This window comes from Ctenopharyngodon idella, chromosome 16 (genome assembly GCF_019924925.1).
Source record: "Ctenopharyngodon idella isolate HZGC_01 chromosome 16, HZGC01, whole genome shotgun sequence".
Taxonomy (NCBI): Eukaryota; Metazoa; Chordata; class Actinopteri; order Cypriniformes; family Xenocyprididae; genus Ctenopharyngodon; species Ctenopharyngodon idella.
Window position 1 is genome coordinate 25,036,589 of NC_067235.1, and position 20,354 is coordinate 25,056,942.

Here is a 20,354-nt window from a genome sequence, read left to right on the forward strand (position 1 = left end):
GCAGGTTTGTGATCTTATTGTATTGAACCTAGAATACTTTAAATAGTATTTAATCCAATATATTTCTATAATGCAAACAAGTTTTGTTTTGTATTTAAAAAAATATATTTTATTTGAACAAAATTTATTATCATTTTAAAATTTTACTTTTTGTGTTTAAGTTCAGTTTTTTTGTGTGTGTTTTGTTTTTGAAAAATAGCACATAGCACCACATTGTTCAATCTCTTTGTGGTGATACATACTGCATTTCATCAGAAACTGCACCATACACAAAATAATAGCATCAGAGTCTGTGATCAAAGTTTTATTTGTCGAAAATCACAACAACACACTATACTGCAGTACTTACTGGCAGTGCAATAAATGTGCCATTACTGCTACATTCAGCAGTTAAAATCATCACTCTCAGCAACTCCAGAGCATTTATGTTTCCACAGTATGGACTAGATAAATCCACTCAGATCTTGGATTTGCCAAGTTTTGCAAAGTGAATGGCATATAATCCTTGAGATATGTTAATTAGCTTGAGGCAGTTTGGATCAATAAAACAATTCGCATGGTCTTTACATTGTTTTTCTGAAATCATCTGCACCATATTTTCGATTTTGTTTTCTTTCATATTATTATTTTTTTTAACATTTTTTCACTAATAGTCTTTGAATTGTGATCATTTTAGTTAACGGTAATTCCCTTAATTGGAACTAGGTACAATTCAAAAGACAAAATGAATAGTTAAAATCGGTGGAATTATTCATCTCCATTGCTGTGTTTGATGCAAAGGCATGTGTCAGAAAATGATGTGGTGTTCCAGGATCCTTTCTCAGATGTTGGTGGTGAGACGTGATGCAGGCGGGAATCGCTGAAGAGAAACGAGTTGCAGTCAGGTTGAGTCAGATTGCCCAGGGTGGAGTGATGAACTGACAGAATGATGGATGCGGTGACAGGACTGTGGAAGGGAAAGCGAGCGAGGCTGGTGGAGGGCAGGAAAATGATTTGATGTGGGGTGATGCCAGTGTTCAGATCTGGAGTTGAGCTATGGAGTGATCACCTGTCTCCATTGAGACGACTTGTTTTGACCGAATTCTAGCATTTTCCTGTTGGTACTGGCACATTTTCAAGAGGTACAGATATAGTCATCTCTCAGACTTGACTCAAGATGGAGGTTAAAGTTGGATGATCTACCAGACTTCATAGTTGTTTCTGGGAGTGTGTTTTAGGCATATAGACTAAATGTGGTTGGCTCCGTAAAAAGGGTGGGTTGAATCCTGGCTGCCGATCACAGTGCTGGAGCTTCCTGGCATTCCCTGCTCCTCCAGCACTCAGCCACTGGAAACAAACGCTACACGATGTAAAGTTCCTGAATAACTGTGCTCCGTTCAGAGATGTTCAACGTGAGAACATACATGGACACGTGTACACACTGAAACACAGATGCATACTCAGACGTTAACTCACTCTTACACACACACACAAACTCGCTGAATCCCGGTCGGCGTGCCAGAGGTGGAGCAGGTCTGTTGGGCAGCCGGACAGGCCAGGTTTGTGTGCAGTCAAAGGGCTCTGTGTTTGAAGCGGAGCTGATTACTCCCTGGACTCGCAGACCACATTTGGAAACAGTTAGAGGGAGATTGCAGGCTGCCACGGCTTCTACCAATCAATTCTGTGGTGCGGCACTGGTTCGCTTGCCCAGCATTTGCACCCGTTGGACAATAGTGCCCCGCTTAGCCACCAAACCCTGTCCTTACAAGCAGTATCATATGATATTGATGATAATTTTGGCAGATGTTTGCAAAATGGGTCTTAGATAAAGAAAAAAAAAATTGTATTCATGCTGATTTAAGAATGTTTTTATACAATTTTCAAATGAATATTTAAAAAAAAAAAAAAACTTTAAAAAAATTATTTTTTATAAAGTTAAAGACAATAACATTTTTATATATAATAATGTATTTTAGAAAATTTAAAGAGTTAACTTTTGAAAGTTATGTTTTTATGCCTTTTAATTAGAGCTGCACGATTATGACAAAAATCATAATTGTCGATTATTCCCTTGAAATTGTAATTGTGATTATTAATTACGATTATCACAATACACAAATCATAGCTTTATACCATTGTTTGAAGCAACTGCATGTCATATTTTATGTAAAATAAAAAATAAAAAAAATTGAAAATCTTCCTGAATTTTTTTTAAACGCTTTTCTATAGCATTAAGCCTCAAAAGCCTCAACTATACATTGGTTTGGTTTCTTCTTTAAATAAAAAAGTCAACATATGCATGTAATAATAATAATAAGGGCTTTTGCACCATGTTGTTCTAGGAACCAGGGTGGTTGCCCTAGAACTAATGCTCCCCTGGGGCCATTTTACTGATTGCATTCAAACCGCCAGTAGGAACTCTGAAGTGACGTAAACTGCGCTTGTTGTTGTGACTTTTATTTTGACGGCATTCTCTGTCTTCATTAGTTTACGATCTGTAGAAAGTAGACAGTATATGAAAAAGTATTAGCTTTTGCCGTGTGGTTGATGCTAGTAACTGATCAGAAATACATACATACAATCATGTTTCGCTTGGTCTGCTCAAAGTCACGCTGATTTTCTCCTTAGCGTAAGGTTGAGAGGTCCATCTATCACTGTTTTCCATGTTTGTAGAGTTAGTTCATGGAGTAAATAATTAGGCTCTGTACATGGCTTTTTAAAAATGGCGGGTGTTGGTGTTTCGCGTTTGTTCGACCATTCAGCGTACACTTTCATCACTAGTAGTTCCTTTTGTGCTGGGTTAGACCTTTTACACTCTGAAGTAGTCGTGATTCGCCTCTCACAGCATAACATGCTCTAAACACACCTCTTAAAGGGTTAGTTCACCCAAAAATGAAAATAATGTCATTGATTCGACACAAAAGATTCATAACGCTCAAAAAGCTTCATGAAGCAGTGTTTTGAAATAGGCCATCACTATGTAAGTCGTTATTTTGTTTTTTTGGCGCACCAAAAATATTCTCGTTGCTTTATAATATTAATATTGAACCACTGTACTCACATAAACTGATTTAAATATGTTTTTAGTACATTAATGGATCTTGAGAGAGGAAATGTCATTGCTGGCTATGGAGGCCTCACTGAGCCATCGGATTTCAATAAAAAATATCTTAATTTGCGTTCCAAAGATTAACGAAGGTCTTATGGGTGTGGAACGGCATGAGGGTGAGTAATAAATGACATTATTTTCATTTTTGGGTGAACTAGCCCTTTAAGCACACAGAATAATTTAAAGTGGATATTTTTTGTTGTAATCGCACCTTTGAACAATTACGAAATCGTGGCATCCATAATCACGATTAGAAACTCGATTAATTGTGCAGCCCTACTTGTAATAAAAAAGCTAAAATTATCAAATATTTCAAGAGCCTTAATGACCTTTACACAAAATCATGAGGGTCTGCTCTATTACGGCCCTGTCCCAAATGGAACCCTAAGCCCTCGCAATCTTCCTCAGAGTCCGCACTTTTGTGACATAATGCCGCTTTGACTGTCGGGTAGAAGTCTGCTGCGGAGCTTGCGAGCATGTCAATAGTGCGCATATCAGATGGGCATTTTTGTCAGTTTTTCATTTCGAGTACTGTTAAAAAATACAAAATGGAGGATGAACGAAAACGAGAAGATGGAAAGTGGTAGATCTAAAGGAGGGATGCAATCGGAAAATTCACAGGCTTGCCAACCTCACGCAACAGGCTGAAAATGTGTTTTGCCTTCCATCACAAGGGAAACGTATTTGCCAGGGAACAGTGTTTCTGATTCTTATTCAGGTGCTTTTAATACTATGGATGCCTCAGATATTACAGCAGTAATAGATATACTTGAAATATGTCCTGTATGAAACATAGGAAATGTAGTGAAATGGGTCTTGATTACCTTTAAGTATGTTCAGAACGCATGCCTCCGGGTTATTCCAGGCAACGTTTACGTCTATTAGCAATGATGGGAAGTTGGGGCTATAGAAAGAAAGCAGGAGGAGATGAAAGTGCGCAGCAGGGTAAATAACAAGCTTTTTCCCCTCCTTTTTTCGGAATTAATGGTGTTTCAAGCATTCTTACTATACTTGGAAATAGAGAGTTGAAGGAAGTAGGAAGTTTATGTGCGTAAAGAATGTTTTGTCACGATTTTCCACAAAAAAATTAAGCAGCACCACCATTTTCAACATTGATAATATTAAGAAATGTTTCTTGAGCACCAAATCATCATATTAGAATGATTTCTGAAGGATCATGTGACACTGAAGACTGGAGTAATGATGCTGAAAATTCAGTTTTGACATCACAGAAATAAATTACATTTAAATTTATATTACCTAGATAAAGTAGAAAATGGGAACGCTGAAAGCAAGAAAGAGAGAAGTTATGGGAGGAGAATGTGTGATGTTTATTAGAGGTTAACACCTCTCAGTCACACATCCTTACAGTCTTTTGCTCTAAACATTGTCACTCTGTTCATTCCTAACTACCTCTCTCTCTTTCTCTCTTTGCACTTTATGCTCACATGGTCAGTGAGGCCACATGCCTGTACACCGCCCTTCCTCTGCTCTTATTGGAACGACTGCGAGAAGCTCAGAGATCTCTAATCTCCTTGCAGTATTGAAATACCACACAGTCCAGAGAGAATCAGAGAGAGAGAGTGCAGTCATTACATACTTTTGAGGAGATAGCCCTCATTAACCCCACCTGTAACACCCCAGTGGCTCCACGCTCTCATAAACTGAGATGAAACACACTGTCTTTAGCCGCCATGCAGATCTTCCTCTCTCTTTCTTGAAGAGTCTTGCTGATTGATCTTGACAGCTGTTAAGATGATTTATTAAAATCTGTGGGTGTATTTAAATTTCTTTTAGGTTGTCATTTATCAAAATCGCATTTTAGTATGTAATCTGTGTCATACTGATAGTTCATGAAGAGTCCTGTCTGAGTAATGCTTGTGATGTCTAGAACAGTTATGACTTTTATCATTTTTCTACCCACTTTTTTTATCTGTCAGTTTTTATCTTTCCTCTCTTATCCTGCATCATTGTTCTCACTTGACTTGTTTCGTTCAAATAAGGTTACGGCTCAAACAAGTTTTTTTTTTTTTTTTTTTTTTTTTTTTTCTCGCTGCTTCCATATGTATTCATGAATGACTTCATCTATTGCTGCTTTTCTTGCTAGCTCTTCCTCTTTTTATTAATAATTTTACTATTCCGCTGATGTCATGATGTTTCTCTTTATGACAGAGACAATGTCACAAAAAGAGAGAGAAAGCATCATCATTATCTGTCTTGCACTTTATATGCTTTACATCAGTTGGATACAAAATAGAGCCTGAAGTCAAACTACATATGAGTTGTTTTAATTTTTTCTAAATGTTCTAAATTCAAAATGTCTAAATAGTTTAAAAACCTGATTTTTTTTTTTTTTTTTTTAAATTTAACAGAATTTCTAAATTAGATTTTAAAAATATAAAAAATGCAATAATTTTAATGTCAGTTGAACAGATCAAAATGGTTTTGTTTTTGTATTATTTTAATTGTTTGAAAGAGTTGAGAAGGTCAAGACCAAAATGTGTTGGGGTTTACAGACATTTGATGTATTGCTCACTAGCAACTTTTCATACTAGATTAATTTTAAATTTGATTTAAATTTGTCTAAATCTAACATTTGTATTAGTTCTCACTACAAATGAAAACATATTTGTACCTATAATGCTTTAAAACAATAATGGGACACCAAAGCGTACCCTAGTTGTGGAAGGTGCCATAAATCTTTTCACCTTTCTCTTTTATGTGTCATATACTTGTGTGTGTTTGTCCCTCCTTGTCTTTTTCCTTTGTTTTATGCTCTCTGTTACTCTGAACATGACTTTTTGCAGACAGGTTGACAAAAAATGGCTCTGATCGTTTCCTGAGGAAATTACACCCACTTCCTCCCTCTCTCTCTCTCTCTCTCTGTCTCTCTCTTGTCTCTTTATGCTTGCCTGCACTGTAGACGCAGCTTTTTGGAAAGCTTTGAAGATCTCAGAGACTTGGCTGATTAAAGCAGCTGATAAAACCCGAACACAAACACTGCTCCATTAGCAGTTATTTTAGGCCTTTGCTATCACACTGCTCCAGTCCAGAGGACAAGGCCATTGTCCCAACAGCTGCATACGGTAGTCTGGTATGCAAAGACATCCCCCTGTTATCTGCTTTTTTTTTTTGTCTGAAAGTTGGTGCACTTTCACTGCGAAACTCAATGCAGTACAGTACCCCAATGCCAGTATTGATGCTCATTGAGATTAGATCATAAGAAGCCTTTGTTTTTTATTGGAGAATGAGTAGACAAACACATCAGCAGTGAACAAACCTTTTAAAAATCTCTTCTGCAGTAAAGATCTCTTATCTATTATTCTGAAGGCGGAGGATAAGGAACACAACAAATAAACTGAACTATAGATCTTTTGACCACTGAGAAATGAAGTCACTGTTATTCATTCAAAACCGTCCTCATTGATAGGCTGTATCTGGCTCTAGTTTTTCCACATGGTTCTATCTGTTATTGATTTATTGGCTGGTCCTGATGTTGTTGTTCTCCATTCTGTATACTTGGATCGCCCAATCTGCTTTGCTCCGGGCAGTATGATTGTATGTGCTCTGCTTTGTGTTGTCTTGTTGACAAAGGATGCCATTCTAGCTATTCATGATGTCTTGGCTTTGCAGGACCTCGGTTAACCAGTGTTGGTGCAAACTTCGACAGCATGGATTATGAAGACGCCCAAAATGGGGTAAAGACATCTGAAGCTCATCGTATTTGTTTGTTTCCATTTGTTCTTGATGTTTTTATAAGTGACCTGCATCTGATTTGATAACAGAGATGGCGTAATCACAGTTTCCACCATTATTACCAAACCAACTAGAGCAAGAGATTTTTTAAGGGGGGTTTCAGGGAGCCTCAAGGGGTGCCAGGTAATCTGTGGAAAATTAAAAAAATATATTTTTCATTTATTAATTTAATATATTTATTTTTAATATAATAATTGCAATTTCATTATCACTAATCATTTCAAGACATCAAGATTAATCATTTCTTTTGACTTTAGTACAATATAAATATAAATGTAAATTTTTGTTCTAATGTTTTTTTATGTTTTAATGTTCACATAACTGACTTACTGGGACAGGACAGATTCAGAAATATTTACATAGGTACATTTGTTTACCATAAACACAAAACTGTGCATTATTGTGAAATTAATGAACTTTTATCTGACCTATTACACTTTCTTTTTCTTTGACCTTAATGACAATAAGTAGATGGACTATGCCTCTTGTATTTGAGTACACAGATTATTGAATACATTTGTACATGAAATGTATATTATCGAAGGGGTAGTAATAGTAGTAGTTTTATTTGTGTTATTAGATCAAATTCACATCAGATTATGGACAATGAATACACTAAAACACAAAAGCATACACTGTCTGACATTTACAGCTGCCGAGACGCAAATGTTTCTGGATGCTTAATAAAATCAGGAATGTGTGCTGTAGTAGGTGGGGCGGCACAGCTGACTCTTCTCTGAGTGTCTTGTGCAATGAGTTACACTTCTTCATATTCTCACCAGTCTGAAGGAGGTCTGACCTTTCTGAGGGGGTTTATTAGAGTCTGGGAAGTACAACTGTAAAGCCCTAAATGTAGCAGTCTAGCAGAGATGCACTGTAAACCAGAATAAGTCGGCAAAACTCAGTTACATAATTTTTTAAGTTAAGAAATTCAAAGTTTAAGTAAGCAGAACTGGCAGATTTCAGTTATTTATTCATACATTTTAATTGCACTTAACTTAAAATGTTTGAGTAAGTTAATTCATGCATTTAACTTAAAATGTTTGAGTAAGTTAATTCATGCATTTAACTTAAAATTATCATGTAATCTCAACTTTTAGTAGTGGAAATTTATAACTAGCTAATTCAGCAAATGCTAACTGGTAACACAATTCTTTGATAACATTAGCATAGTGTAGCAATTGCTGAAAGTGTAAGGCAATATAGAACATTTATCATATACCTGTTCTCAAACTAAGCTCATGCTCCACTAGTCACCATGATGATAACCCCCTGAAAAAACCCACTTAACAGAAACTCTGCTAAATTGGGATAGCAAAGCATTAAACATTACTAAATCCCCCTCTTAACATTAATCTTGCACAAAAACATTGTATAAAATGTAATTTTAGCATTTATTCTCGCTTTCGAATGGCAAAGCATGCTGGGGATTAGAAATCCCAGCCCAGTTTCAGGTAAATTTAAGTTTGTCTAAATTTAAAAAAAAACAAGTTCATTCAACTCAAAAAATTAAACAATGCAGATTTCACAAAATGTGTCAGTTTCGTGAACTCAAAAGAAAAAGTTCTAAGTATTTATAAAAGTTAATTTGATTGAACTAATTTGTTTAATTTGAGTTTTCCCAACTCAAACCAATTAATTATTTTGAGCGTTAGGGTTTACAGCAGTGGTTCTCAACCTTTTTTCCCAGTGGGCCGCGCTATGGTCCAAGTGCAAGTGTCACGGCCGCATATCATTTACATATGACGGCACCAATGAAAACCAATCACATTTAATGTTGTGGTATTAGCAAATAATATTATTATCATACCTAGATGTTGCACACACAGACGAGGCGGTGTTTTCTAGTGGCACATACAGTATTTTATTTCTGTCACACTCTGCAAAATCAACAAATACTATAAGAAATTAGTTTTTGTTTCACAGTGCGTTGAAATGGCTGGAAGTGTGACTTCTTCATATCGAAGTGAAACTCTCTTGTTCAATAAACTCACGTTACACAATCCCCTGATATACAGTATGTCACAGAAAATTAGAACAATGTATTCCACCAAATAAAAACTTACTGACATTAGCATTACAGTAAACAGATAATAATGCTCAATGAACATACACAAGATGTATACAAGCACTTTAAGTAACCTAACTATTTAACTCTGGATGTAAAGTCTCTTCAACAGCATCGTAACAGTCACCAAACAATGACAGAATGTTATATAGGCCACAAACACCTTAAGCTGTTACTCAATCCTTTTTACAAACAACATTGAGCGCATTGTAATTACAATCTCTGACGATATGAAGCATTCTGTCACGTCGCAATCCCTCGCGCAGCATCCGCAGGTGCACCGATGCGGTTATTTTTTATCGATTTAAAATACAAGTACATCAAACAAACACATTGAATTCACATGTCTTTTGATATTGTATGTTTTGCATATGCCAAGTACTTAACTACAGAGCAAACAAAGGCTGCCCATCTTGCTCATTGACACAAACTAATTCTTCCATTCTTCTTACCTTCGCTGCTGATGCTACGACTCTTCTTGTTTGCAATGTGTTCCTTCATTGGTATGTTCCTCATTTTGTTTTTCTCCTCTAATAACAAATGTGTCCATTTTAATCCCTAAATGTACAAAAATAATGGCTACTATTGTAATTCTGCCAAAGCGCTTGTAAGTGTTCGTTACCTGAGTATAGTAGGTCTGCGCATGTCTGAAAATAATACATAATCACCAAAATGATTTTATATGACAAAAAACATTATAGTTCTCAATTAAATTCAATCCATTTGAATTGAATTTAAAAACAAAAATAAATTGCAAAACTGGAATTTATTTTTTAATTGTGGTCGGCATATCGTAGGCCGCATTTGCATTCGTGACGGGCCGCGGGTTGAGAAACAACGGGTTTACAGTGTATGGGACTCTATCAGACTCCCTTACTGTAGTGAATCTTAGTTCAGGTTACATTGTCACAACAGTAGGAGGCAACAAGTAACGGATTTATGAGTGAGTCACTGAATCATTAATTCAACCGATTTGTTCAAAAACATTGATTAATTCAGAAACCACTACTGCTGCTCTGGCTTGAGCAAATGTTGATCCTGCGTTGGCTTTGTTTGTATATCTCTCTTTGCTTAAAGGGAAAGTTCACCCAAAAATGAACATTATGTCATCATTATTTTTCCAAACCAGTATAACTTTCTTCTGATACAGGTCATACAGGTTTGTAACGGCATAGGCGTGAGTACATGATGACAGAATGTTCATGTTTAGGGTACTATCCTTTTAAATGTTTAGTAAACACATGCACATTTTATCTAAGATTAAACGTTTCTACTGAGAAACCATTAGCTCAATTTGTGCTTGTAGTATCACAATTGCTTTTTTGTTTCTAATGAAGGAAACACTGTTAGTCTGTTGAATTGCTGGAGTTTGACTTGTACAGGGATTTTCAGCCTCTTTCCATTGAGTAATTATTGCACAACAGCGACAGAAGAAAATTTGTTCCTAACAACTCTCACAGTAGAACACTGTTACATTTATAGCCATTGGGCCAGATGCATTGGCCTGGTTTATTTAATATTCCTCTGATTCAGTTTAGTTTCTTATCAACAGGTAGAAAGAAATATGATCACAGTTTAACCTGATGTTACCTTGTGTGAATGAATGAGCTTCATTTAGGTGGTGGAGTAAGAATATTAATTCACTCTCCTCCATGTTTAAATGTTCTCCTTGGCTCCCTGAGCTCCAGTTCAGAGCATGAATCTTTTAATTTAGCCTCAAGTCAGAATATTTGTGCCAGCTACTCAATGTTTTCAATTTATCTCCTTTAATTAGAAATAATCTCATAGACAGTATAATGTTACATGCAGCATGTAACATTTGTTAATAAGGGCTTTGTTTTTAGTCATTTTTATAGTGTGGAGGGAATTGTTCTTCTTTATTATTATTATTGTGTGAAATACTGTGTAGATTATTTCAGTTAATGCTTTCCTGTTAATGCTAATCTCATCTTTCTCTCTCCACAGCGCGGGCCGTCTGGTGCTCAGAGTTCAAATCCAGCCATGAGTATAATTGGAGCAGAGGATGAAGACTTTGAGAATGATGAGCAACCTGTGAGTGATACATTAGCTCAGAACTAGTAGGGATGGGAATGGTAAAGATTTTGCTTCCTTAATGATTCTTTTATTTGAGGTATACATATTTGGAATATACATTAAATTGATCAAAACTGACAGTAAAGAAACAATGTTACAAAAGATTTCTATTTCAAATAAATGCTGCTCTTTTAAACTTTGTTGATCAAAGAATCATTTATGATGGTTTCCTTTAAGCTGCAGTCCGTAACTTTTTTTGGTTAACAATTATCCAAAATCAATTTTTGAGCAAGTACATAACCAGCCAGTGTTTTAAACTATCTCTTTACCTTAGCCCGATTCACAATGGTAAGCTTGTAATAATGTTTCCTAATCTGGATGGTACTGGCGGGTTTCCGCAGGGAAATTCGAGCATGCAGCCGTTCGTCTTTGCATCATTACGTCACGTCTTTTTACATAGAGAAGGAGTCCAGCTAGTATAGTATGGCATGTGGAGGATGCTACAGGCGGCGGATCATTTATAGCCTTTTCTCACAGCAGTTGCAATAATTAAACTTATAATTTTGATGCCGCATTGTAATCCAGAATGGTCCAAATGACATTCATCAGTGACAACTGGAGATTCACCCGTAGTCAAAAGCAAAATACTTCGGACTGCGGAGTGGCTACAGAAATTGAAATCTACAGGTAACGCTAATACACACTAAATACACATAGTCACACAATGCAGATGTTGTTAACATTAACAATTTGAGAACAAAGTATAACAATAATAACAATTTATTATAAACAAAAAAAGTGGCAGACATGTTACTTACTTGTTCAGATGATATTTTCCAGTGAAAATTCTTATTTTGGTCATACTTCCAAGACGTTGAATCTGTGATTCCGAAGTACAGTATCCACACCGATGTGATGACTGACGGCAAACATTAGATTCATCCGCCCTGAGGAGCCGTGCCGATGCACAACCCACGTAAAGATGATAATTCCGCAAATAAATGCAATTGCAGGTTTCAAACAGATGGCGACAAAGAGGGAAAACTTACGGACTGCAGCTTTAAACATATTAAGCGGCAGAACTGTTTTTAACATTGATAATCAGCATATTAGAATGATTTTTGAAGGATCATGTGACTGGAGTAATGCTGAAAATTCAGCTTTGCCATCACAGGAATGAATTACATTTTAAAATATATTAAAATAGAAAACGGTTATTTTAAATTGTAATGATATTTCAAACTATTATTATTTTTTACTGTATTTTGGATTAAATAAATGCAGCCTTTGTAAGCCTAAGAGACTTCTCTCAAAAACATTTCAAATATATTTATGTATACATTTTTTATTTATTTTTTTATATATATATTTATGTAATCACTTTTCTTCTCAGATGGTGGATGATCAGTGCAGTCACTTTAACAGTATTGAACTGTTGAAGTCCAGGCCCACCCACCTGCTGGTCTTCATTCATCATGTCATGTTACAGTTTGACTGTGCTCCTGTGGTGAGAAATTACAGAATGTGTGGCAGTTTATTTTTGTCAGTCCGCATGCATGCGCTTACTTTAATATGTGAGGCTCTTTGTGTTTCTTACATTATCTCTTGTTCAGCTCTGAATTTTGTGTGTGTTTAGGGGGTGAGGGTGTCATATATGTATTAATATTTAGATAAAGCCCTTTTCATGTGATTAAAGCATGAGTATTTCTTCCTTTGTTTGGCATGCAGCCAATGTGATCTACCCCAGGTACCGTCTCCCAAACCCAAATCCTTCATGTCTTTCTTCATTTAACCTAAAAAAAAAAAACAACTGTTCAGATAAAATACATCTCACAGATGTTAATGTTCAGATGAAAAATCTAAATTAGTAGGAGCATAAGCGTTTATTAAGTTTGTGATTTAGTGGTCAAGGGAAAAATTGGAGGTGGACATCTTTCCCTATATTGTTTTCCTTTTGTGTATCTTTAATGTATTATTGAGTTGGACCAGTTATGTTTGGTTTCAGATCCAACAGGTACTATGTTGTGTTCATTAATTTTAGATTGGTCCATTTGTCCCTGTCATTTCTCCTGATACACTTTTCTCACTGCTCTAAAAGAGACTCTGAAATTTTGAAATTTTCAGTTGCCTCTCCATTCAGTCAATAAAGTCCAGGTTAACGTATAGGTTAACATAGAACACATCACTATTCCTCTATTTTTGGTGTCTAAATCTGTCAGTTTTGTTATTCTTGTTTTTCTTTAATCTCCCTCTTTCGTTCTCTCTCTTTTTCCCTGTCCTAGCTATGCTACCTTCATGCTGACCTCTTCAAGAACTTCAGTGCCAAAGACACAAAGAAGCACTTTGGGGAATTCTACAACACTTTCCTTGAAAAAGGAGCGGTATGTGAACAAGAAGAATTCTAGACATTCAGCTGTCAAGTTTGTTTATCTCTTTACAAGTTTTCCTCTTTGTTCTGTCACACTTTTCAGTCCGCCCTTCGTTTTATCATCCACGTTTTTGTTAGACCCCCTAAAGGAATGCTGGGGAATTTTTTTGAAGCTGTATTTTATTTTTCAAAACAGATGATCTGCTGTCCGTCAATCTTATCTTTGAGCTTGTTGTCTTTCAAAGTGCTGAAATTGTTTTTGTTTGTTGTTTTCTGAAATAGGCAGATTAACTTGAAATTATGTGGAACATATAGTGAAACAAAAACAAGAGTTTTATAATGCAGAATGGTAGTTGACACATAACTATCACATGTCCATGTCACATAACCATCACATGCCCATGTCATTCCTTGTTGTTTTATTTATCAATTTTTTAAGATGTATTTATAATTTATAAACAGTCATATTTAAAAATACATGTTTTAAAAGGTCAAATGTTCCATGTCACCTTTTAATTATTATAAGGTCATAAACCGCATAAATAATAGTTATAAAATAATATAAAAAAAGTTATAAAAATTTTTTTTTTTTTTTTCAAGTGGGTTTTATTTTGCTGTAAAATGAGTGAATAACGAGTGCTTTTTCATTTCATCGTTGGTAGGAGTGAATTTTTATGGTTCTTTATGACTATATTTTGAATGTCACTAATATAGTCATTAGAGATGGACAGTATGTTACCCAATTCTTTCTTTTAATTTCTCATGATACTGTATATCAGGTAATTTCCCCACTCATCTATTTTTCCCCAAATCCATCTCTGTTTAGACTTGTTTTTGTGTTTGTCCTTTCCCCCCAGTCTGTCTGCATATCCCTTCTGTCCAATGTAACATTTTTGTCTCGGTGTGTTCTTTATCCTTCTTTTAGACATGTTCTCCTTTTCTGTCTCATCTTAGTGTTTGTCCGACCCTAACTTCCTGCTTTGGGTCATGGGAATGACCCCCCCTGATGAATGACTGTTTTGTTTTTAAGTTGGGTCTTTTTTTTTTTTTTCTATTGGATATTTTACTCTCTGCACATTTCTTTGAGTTGACATCAAGGCTGTGGACCTGTGGACTGAGTTGGAAGCTAAATGAAAGAAAATAGTGAATAACCAATATCTGGTTATTTATATTGTTGTGACCTCTGGTGGTGCTGTGCTGAATTACATTCTACACTGATGGACAAAAACATGAACTTTTAAATATAATAATTATTAATATAATGCAACAGTATTTTATTTATTTATTTAAAATCTGGAGTAAATTTATTTATTTGTAATTTATTTATAATTATTCCTTATTTTTTGTTAATGATGTAATATATAAAATACAACCAAGCCAATATAACAAATCCTTACTGTTGGATTTGGATTGGAAAGTTTTTAATTCTCTCTTTTCATTCCTTCTCTCTTTCAGATTCTCAAAGTATCAGTGCCAAATAACTTAGCGTCTGAACTGGGTAAGGCCTTCACCAGTAAAAATGAAAGTTCTTCTCTCACTGTACTTAATGTTGATATTGTTTCATTGCTGTAGTTTTATTAAATCCACTCGCCCCTCTGTCTCTCCGCTGTGTTCCTTCAGATCGCTTGCGTCCAGAAATTTGCAGCGAAGATCAACAAAGACGTTATGTTACTGAAGTAAAATTCACACAGAGTCCAGAAATACTCCGGCAGCTGGAAGACTTTAGGTGAGTCAGTGACCAGCAAGTGAATTTCAAAATAAATTAAACCTGGAGTACTTTGCATTCACAATTCATATTATATTTACATACAATATAAAAGCTAAAAAATGTCAGCCCCTGGTAACAAGTATTCATCTATCCCTGGTGGTCCAATACCATACTTGTCTTTGTTTCCCACATTAGGCAGAAGAGGATGATGGGAATGACTCCTAATGAGCATGAACTAAGTGATGTGGAATCACATCGTCCCACTGACCGCATCCCAATGGAGATGAAGGAGAAGGCTGTAGCTGAAACCTTGCTGGAAAAGATGGTTGATGCCAAGTAAGAACTGTTAATAATAATAATAATAATAATAATAGTATTTGGATTTATGCATCCCTAGTTTTTGTGGAATTATCCCATATGTTATGGTCAGTTTACAGGATGTCTGTTTTCTCTTTGGCCCTGTTCACACTTGGTATTAAGAAGTGTTTTCATCAATCCGATCACAAGTGAACAATGCTAAATACAGGTGGAAATGGGGTCTAAAATGTTTTTAGTTTGTCCACTGTTGACCACTTATAGAGGTAGTCAAAAACAGATTAGACCGGATTGCTTTCATAGTGCAAATGCTCATGTGGTCAAATGTGTTCAAACAGCCACGAAAGACATTATGGGAAGCGCGCTAGCCAGACGGGATTTAAACTTTGTCTGCTGAAGATCTAAGTTTGGTTTGAAAAATGTACTAAGCACAATGATCTCTCACCATTCCTGACTTCTAACACGCATTCACAGCATTCGGCGAGGTCTTTTGGCTGCCAGAGCAGAAACGAAAGCTTCTGCTCTCCGTATGTTTTTCCTTTGTCTCCTTTTGCATTCATATGTAGATTACACAAGTTTATTACGTCCATTAGATTGAAAGATCTGAAGAAACCCATATACTTACCCACCCATAGACCCTCCCCTCAAAGAAATCAAGACTAAAGTGGTCGAAAGTGAACAAAAGAGACAGATTAAAACACCAGGTAAAACGGGAGTGTGTCTCCCTCGTCTACTTGTGATCTGACCGACCAAAACGCATCTAACTACCAGGTGTAAACAGGGCCTTTGGCTTTGGTGTCATGGTTGTGAAAGAACCAGGGGTGCTCTGATCTCATCTGAAACACAGAGCCAGACTTTTAGTTTTTGCTGCCCTCCGTAGTGCCTAGCCTATAATCCAATCCTGATTTCTCACTGTCTGCTGTGTGATTTTTTTTTTTTTTGTGTTGCCCTGCTGAGTCCAACACCATCTATGCAGTGGGGAAGAGGATCATTTGCTACAAACAGTACTCTCTCTCTCGATTCGCTTAGACAGAATACAGCTATTGTCAAATCTGCATTCACAGCCGATCAGAACCCCCCGAGTCTCTGTCGATATTCACTCACCGGCTGCTAACTGATGCCTATTGAATTTGTCATACTGCACAGGATCTTCTTGCTGCTGGGCTCTTTGACCCCTTGTAGTGAATTCTATAATGGTTGTATCAGAATTCAGTTTCATTCTCGACTCTAAAATTGTTCTTTTGTTATGGGTTAGGGCCTTTCTTCGCTTAAACTGAATGCAGTTAGTCACCTTTTGAAAATATGTGGCAAAAGTTCAAGGGATGCTTGCCTAAAATGAACATGTTTGAAACCAATATGTTTTTTTTTTTTTTTTTTTGTCTTTTATGGAACACAAAAGGAGATATTTAGCACAATGATCAGGCTGCTCAAAAAGGACAAAAAAATGTTAACAATAATAAGCGTAGTCCATGACTTCTGTGCTGTATTCCTAGTCTTCCTAAGTAGGGATGCACAGTATATCGGTACCGTATTGGTTATCTGCCGATATTACAGATTTTTTTTTTAAATAAATGTATTGGTTTTTGTCAATATTGGATATTTAACTGTGCATGCTCAGTTCCCCTATTGTTACATCTTGTTTTGATGCCTAAATTTAATTTAAAATTATTTATTTTATCATTTAAAAGTTAAGGGTCAGTAAATTTTTTTTTTTTTTTTTTTTTGGAAAGAAATTAAGACTTTTATTCAGCAACGACACATTTAAATGGATCAAAAGTGACAATTATAGGCCCGGTTTCACAGACAGGGCTTAGCCTAAGCCAGGATTAGGCCTTAGTTAGGGCATTTAAGTAAATTTTGTACATGTTCACTAGAAAAAAACATTACTGGTGTGCATCTTGTGACAAAACAATGGCACTGACATGTTTTAAGATATGTCAGTGCAAGTTACTTTCAGTTAAAACAGCTCAAACATACATTTTAGTCTGGGACTAGTCCGGGGGATAATGTTTCAAATAATTTCTATTTCAAATAAATAAATCTTTTTTACTCCAAACTGGTAATATATGTACAAAATTGTTGTTTTCATATATGTAGTTAGGAACTACATTGATCTGTACACATGGTCCACAAGATAGACCTTTCATCAGAGGGACATGTGTGTTTTTTTTTCACTGTACAGTGTGCATTGAGTGCCAGATTTTCCCTGCTGTCTTTCGTTGTGCAGAAATAATGATCTGAATCCAGATTGGCAGAGTGTGCAGCAGAAGTGAAAGGCTCAGCAGTCTCCTCCTGTCTCACTTCCTGCATGGGGATCCTCACTTCCCGTGGGGTGTAATATATTAATGCCTACAAACCCACGTTCACCCTTTAATGTGAATCTACTGCACTCATCGACCCTTTGCGATCCCTGCCAATTAAAGCACCCAAGTTGCTTTGCTTAAAGGAACAGCTCAACTAAAAATGCATCCTTGCTGAATAAACCTCAGACTGACCCCAAACTTTTGAGCGGTAGTGTACAAGATATAATTCATAGTTAAACTATAAGACACAATAACAAACTAAGCTATTTCACAAACCTCTAGCACACAACAGTTCTGGCTTCATTTTGTGTCAAGCATGTCTGGATATAAAGACTAGAGAGTAAGATGGTGATTCAGTAACTGCTAAGAATCCATCAAATTGAATCAAAGTGAACACTTGTGAATCTTTTTGGGTGACTCATTAAAATAACTAGTTTGTAGGAGTCATTTGTTCATGAATCCACACTAATCACTCTCTGATTTTGTTGTATGAATGTTCTGCCTAGTCACACCGTTTATTTCTGTTAAAAACATACACCACGTTACAACTGAATCTGCCTCAAAAAAAAGGAGGAAATGGTAGAGAGATGGAGTCAGAAGTGCCACGCTGGCAGGAAGTCTCTGCTTTCTGGCTCTCTGCCAGAGAGAAATATGGAAAGAGGGATGAGACAGGGGTCAAGTTTGAGGCGGCAGAGGGAGAAAAAAGACTGCAAGGGACAAAAGACAGTTTGCAGACAGAATAGTTAAAATATACCAGATCCACCAGGGTAAAGTGATGTTGTAAAGAGATATAGAGGCTGCACTGAAAAACAAATGCATGTAAAACATTGTCTCTCACTCATTCAGTGGCATAATGTGTCCTCAGAGACTTCACACAGATTCTTTTTATGTCTAGTCTCAATATGTCTATTCAGTCTTCATATTCACTCACACAATTGTCCTCTGTTTTCTCAAACACTGTCTGCTTCCTCTCGCAGTTTTTTTTTTTTTTTTTTTTTTGCTCCCTCATTCATTCTCCTCCCTCAGTATAACAGTAATGACCTCACTTACAGATGCTCTCATTGGCTGCACTTTTAATCTGAGAGGCGGATCAAGGTTTTTGATTGGCCAGAAGCTGGGGATTCCTTATCGCACTCCTCCTTTTGTATTATCATAGGAAAACACAAGGATCCGATTTCGATGTTCTTGCATGCTTGTTGCATCAGACAAAAACACAGTTAAATAGTAACGCCGTGGCACTTTGATTGCTTGTGGACATCACCGTAGGACAGCCTCAGTGCCTTAGGAGAGTTCCATCGTAGTGCTTGCAGTTTGAGAAGATAGTGTAGCTCAGACTTCTAGACATCTAGTTTTGCAAGAGATTGTTTCACTGAACTTTATTTTTGCATAGTTTTGTCTGTCATAATTTGCCTGGAGTGCAATTTTTGATGCACCACTATTTTTTTAGATCTTTTTTTTTATTTTAGTTTTCTTTTTATTTCATTTGCAAGTGACAGAATATGTTCATTAGTTTGAATTCTACAAACAATACAACAGTTACTGTCATTTTGAGTCAGGAAAAGCGTGAACGCTTCAGATTCCACCGTCCTAAAACAGAGTTAAAATCCGGTCGAGAACGAGGAAGAAAAAATGTTACTTAACTTTAAACGGTGAGTCCATTAGACCAGCATTGTGCTGCATTTTTCCTTTGAAATCCCTTTAATAATTATTTCTGTTTTGCTTTTTGCAGCCCCTCAATTGTTGCCGACAAGGACAAAGGGTGAGTCTTTTTTTTTTTTCTTTTTTCTTTTTTTTTGCAGAAGTCATTTGCATGTTCCTATGTGGTTATTGTTGCATTGATGGGTTTGTAGTTTTGTTATTTTCTAACTATAACTATTGTATAGTAGATTTTATGTAGTTGTAAAAGTATATGTCTGTCACTTTTCTGTAAGTTTTTCGACTGAAAATTATTTTAAGGAAATGTTTTCATAAAAATATCAGTCATTTCTTGCAGTTTAGTTAGTTTGGTTTGATTTTTATTTAAAAAAAAAAAAAAAATTATGCATTTATTTGACTGAAGTTAAATGGTGCACAATGTGTCTGTGAGACAAGCTGTTGGTGGAAACTTGAAGCTACTGCAGTTGTTCATTTTGTCATGCACAGCTGTGTCACTTAATCCATGTGTGCATGAGACAATGGACATGCACACATGTGCACAGTCTCCACCTCCAGACTTCTGTCCCTCCTCTTTTCAGCCCTCCTTCCCCTCCCTCTTCTCTTTCTCCTCCTTCACTGGAGATTCTGCTACTCCTTTAGAGGGAAGGAAATGGCTTGATGCCAATTGAAGATCCCCCCTGAGGTACTTAGACAATTTCATAGTACGCCACGGGGGTTGCATTGACAAGTCACAGATCACATGATTTCAGTTGCACTTTGTCAATATATGGCAACAGTCAGAGAAAAATACCTCTATCCACATACAGCAGCTTACTGTAATGGTGTGACAGTCATTATTCATTTTGTATAGTGAACTCTGAATGCCAAATATACACTACCATTTAAAAGTTTGGAGTGGGTAAGATTTTTTTTTTTTTTTTTTTTTTAAGAAAAGAAAGTGACGGTAAAGACATTTATAGTGTTACAAAAATGTCTATTTCAAATAAATGCTGCTCTTTTGAATGTTCTAGTCATTAAAAATCCTGAAAAAAAAAAAAAAAGTATCATGGTGGTTTTCA

The 20,354-nt window shown here is 36.1% G+C and overlaps 1 protein-coding gene across 5 annotated transcripts in view; it reads left to right on the top strand.

Moving 5' to 3' along the window:
• arhgef1b (Rho guanine nucleotide exchange factor (GEF) 1b) overlaps positions 1 to 20,354 on the top strand; it is a 46,750-nt gene that overhangs the window by 6,810 nt on the left and 19,586 nt on the right. For 3 of the 5 annotated variants that reach the window (XM_051866375.1, XM_051866374.1, XM_051866376.1), the window contains exons 2-9: positions 6,722 to 6,786; positions 10,878 to 10,964; positions 12,340 to 12,453; positions 13,229 to 13,327; positions 14,770 to 14,812; positions 14,935 to 15,040; positions 15,218 to 15,358; positions 19,370 to 19,399. In XM_051866375.1, coding sequence (XP_051722335.1) covers positions 6,760 to 6,786; positions 10,878 to 10,964; positions 12,340 to 12,453; positions 13,229 to 13,327; positions 14,770 to 14,812; positions 14,935 to 15,040; positions 15,218 to 15,358; positions 19,370 to 19,399 — 647 coding nt within the window. In that variant the 5' untranslated portion in view covers positions 6,722 to 6,759. Of the gene's footprint in view, positions 1 to 6,721; positions 6,787 to 10,877; positions 10,965 to 12,339; positions 12,454 to 13,228; positions 13,328 to 14,769; positions 14,813 to 14,934; positions 15,041 to 15,217; positions 15,359 to 18,882; positions 19,290 to 19,369; positions 19,400 to 20,354 lie in introns of those variants that run through there. The other 2 variants (XM_051866377.1, XM_051866378.1) reach the window with 2 other exon arrangements.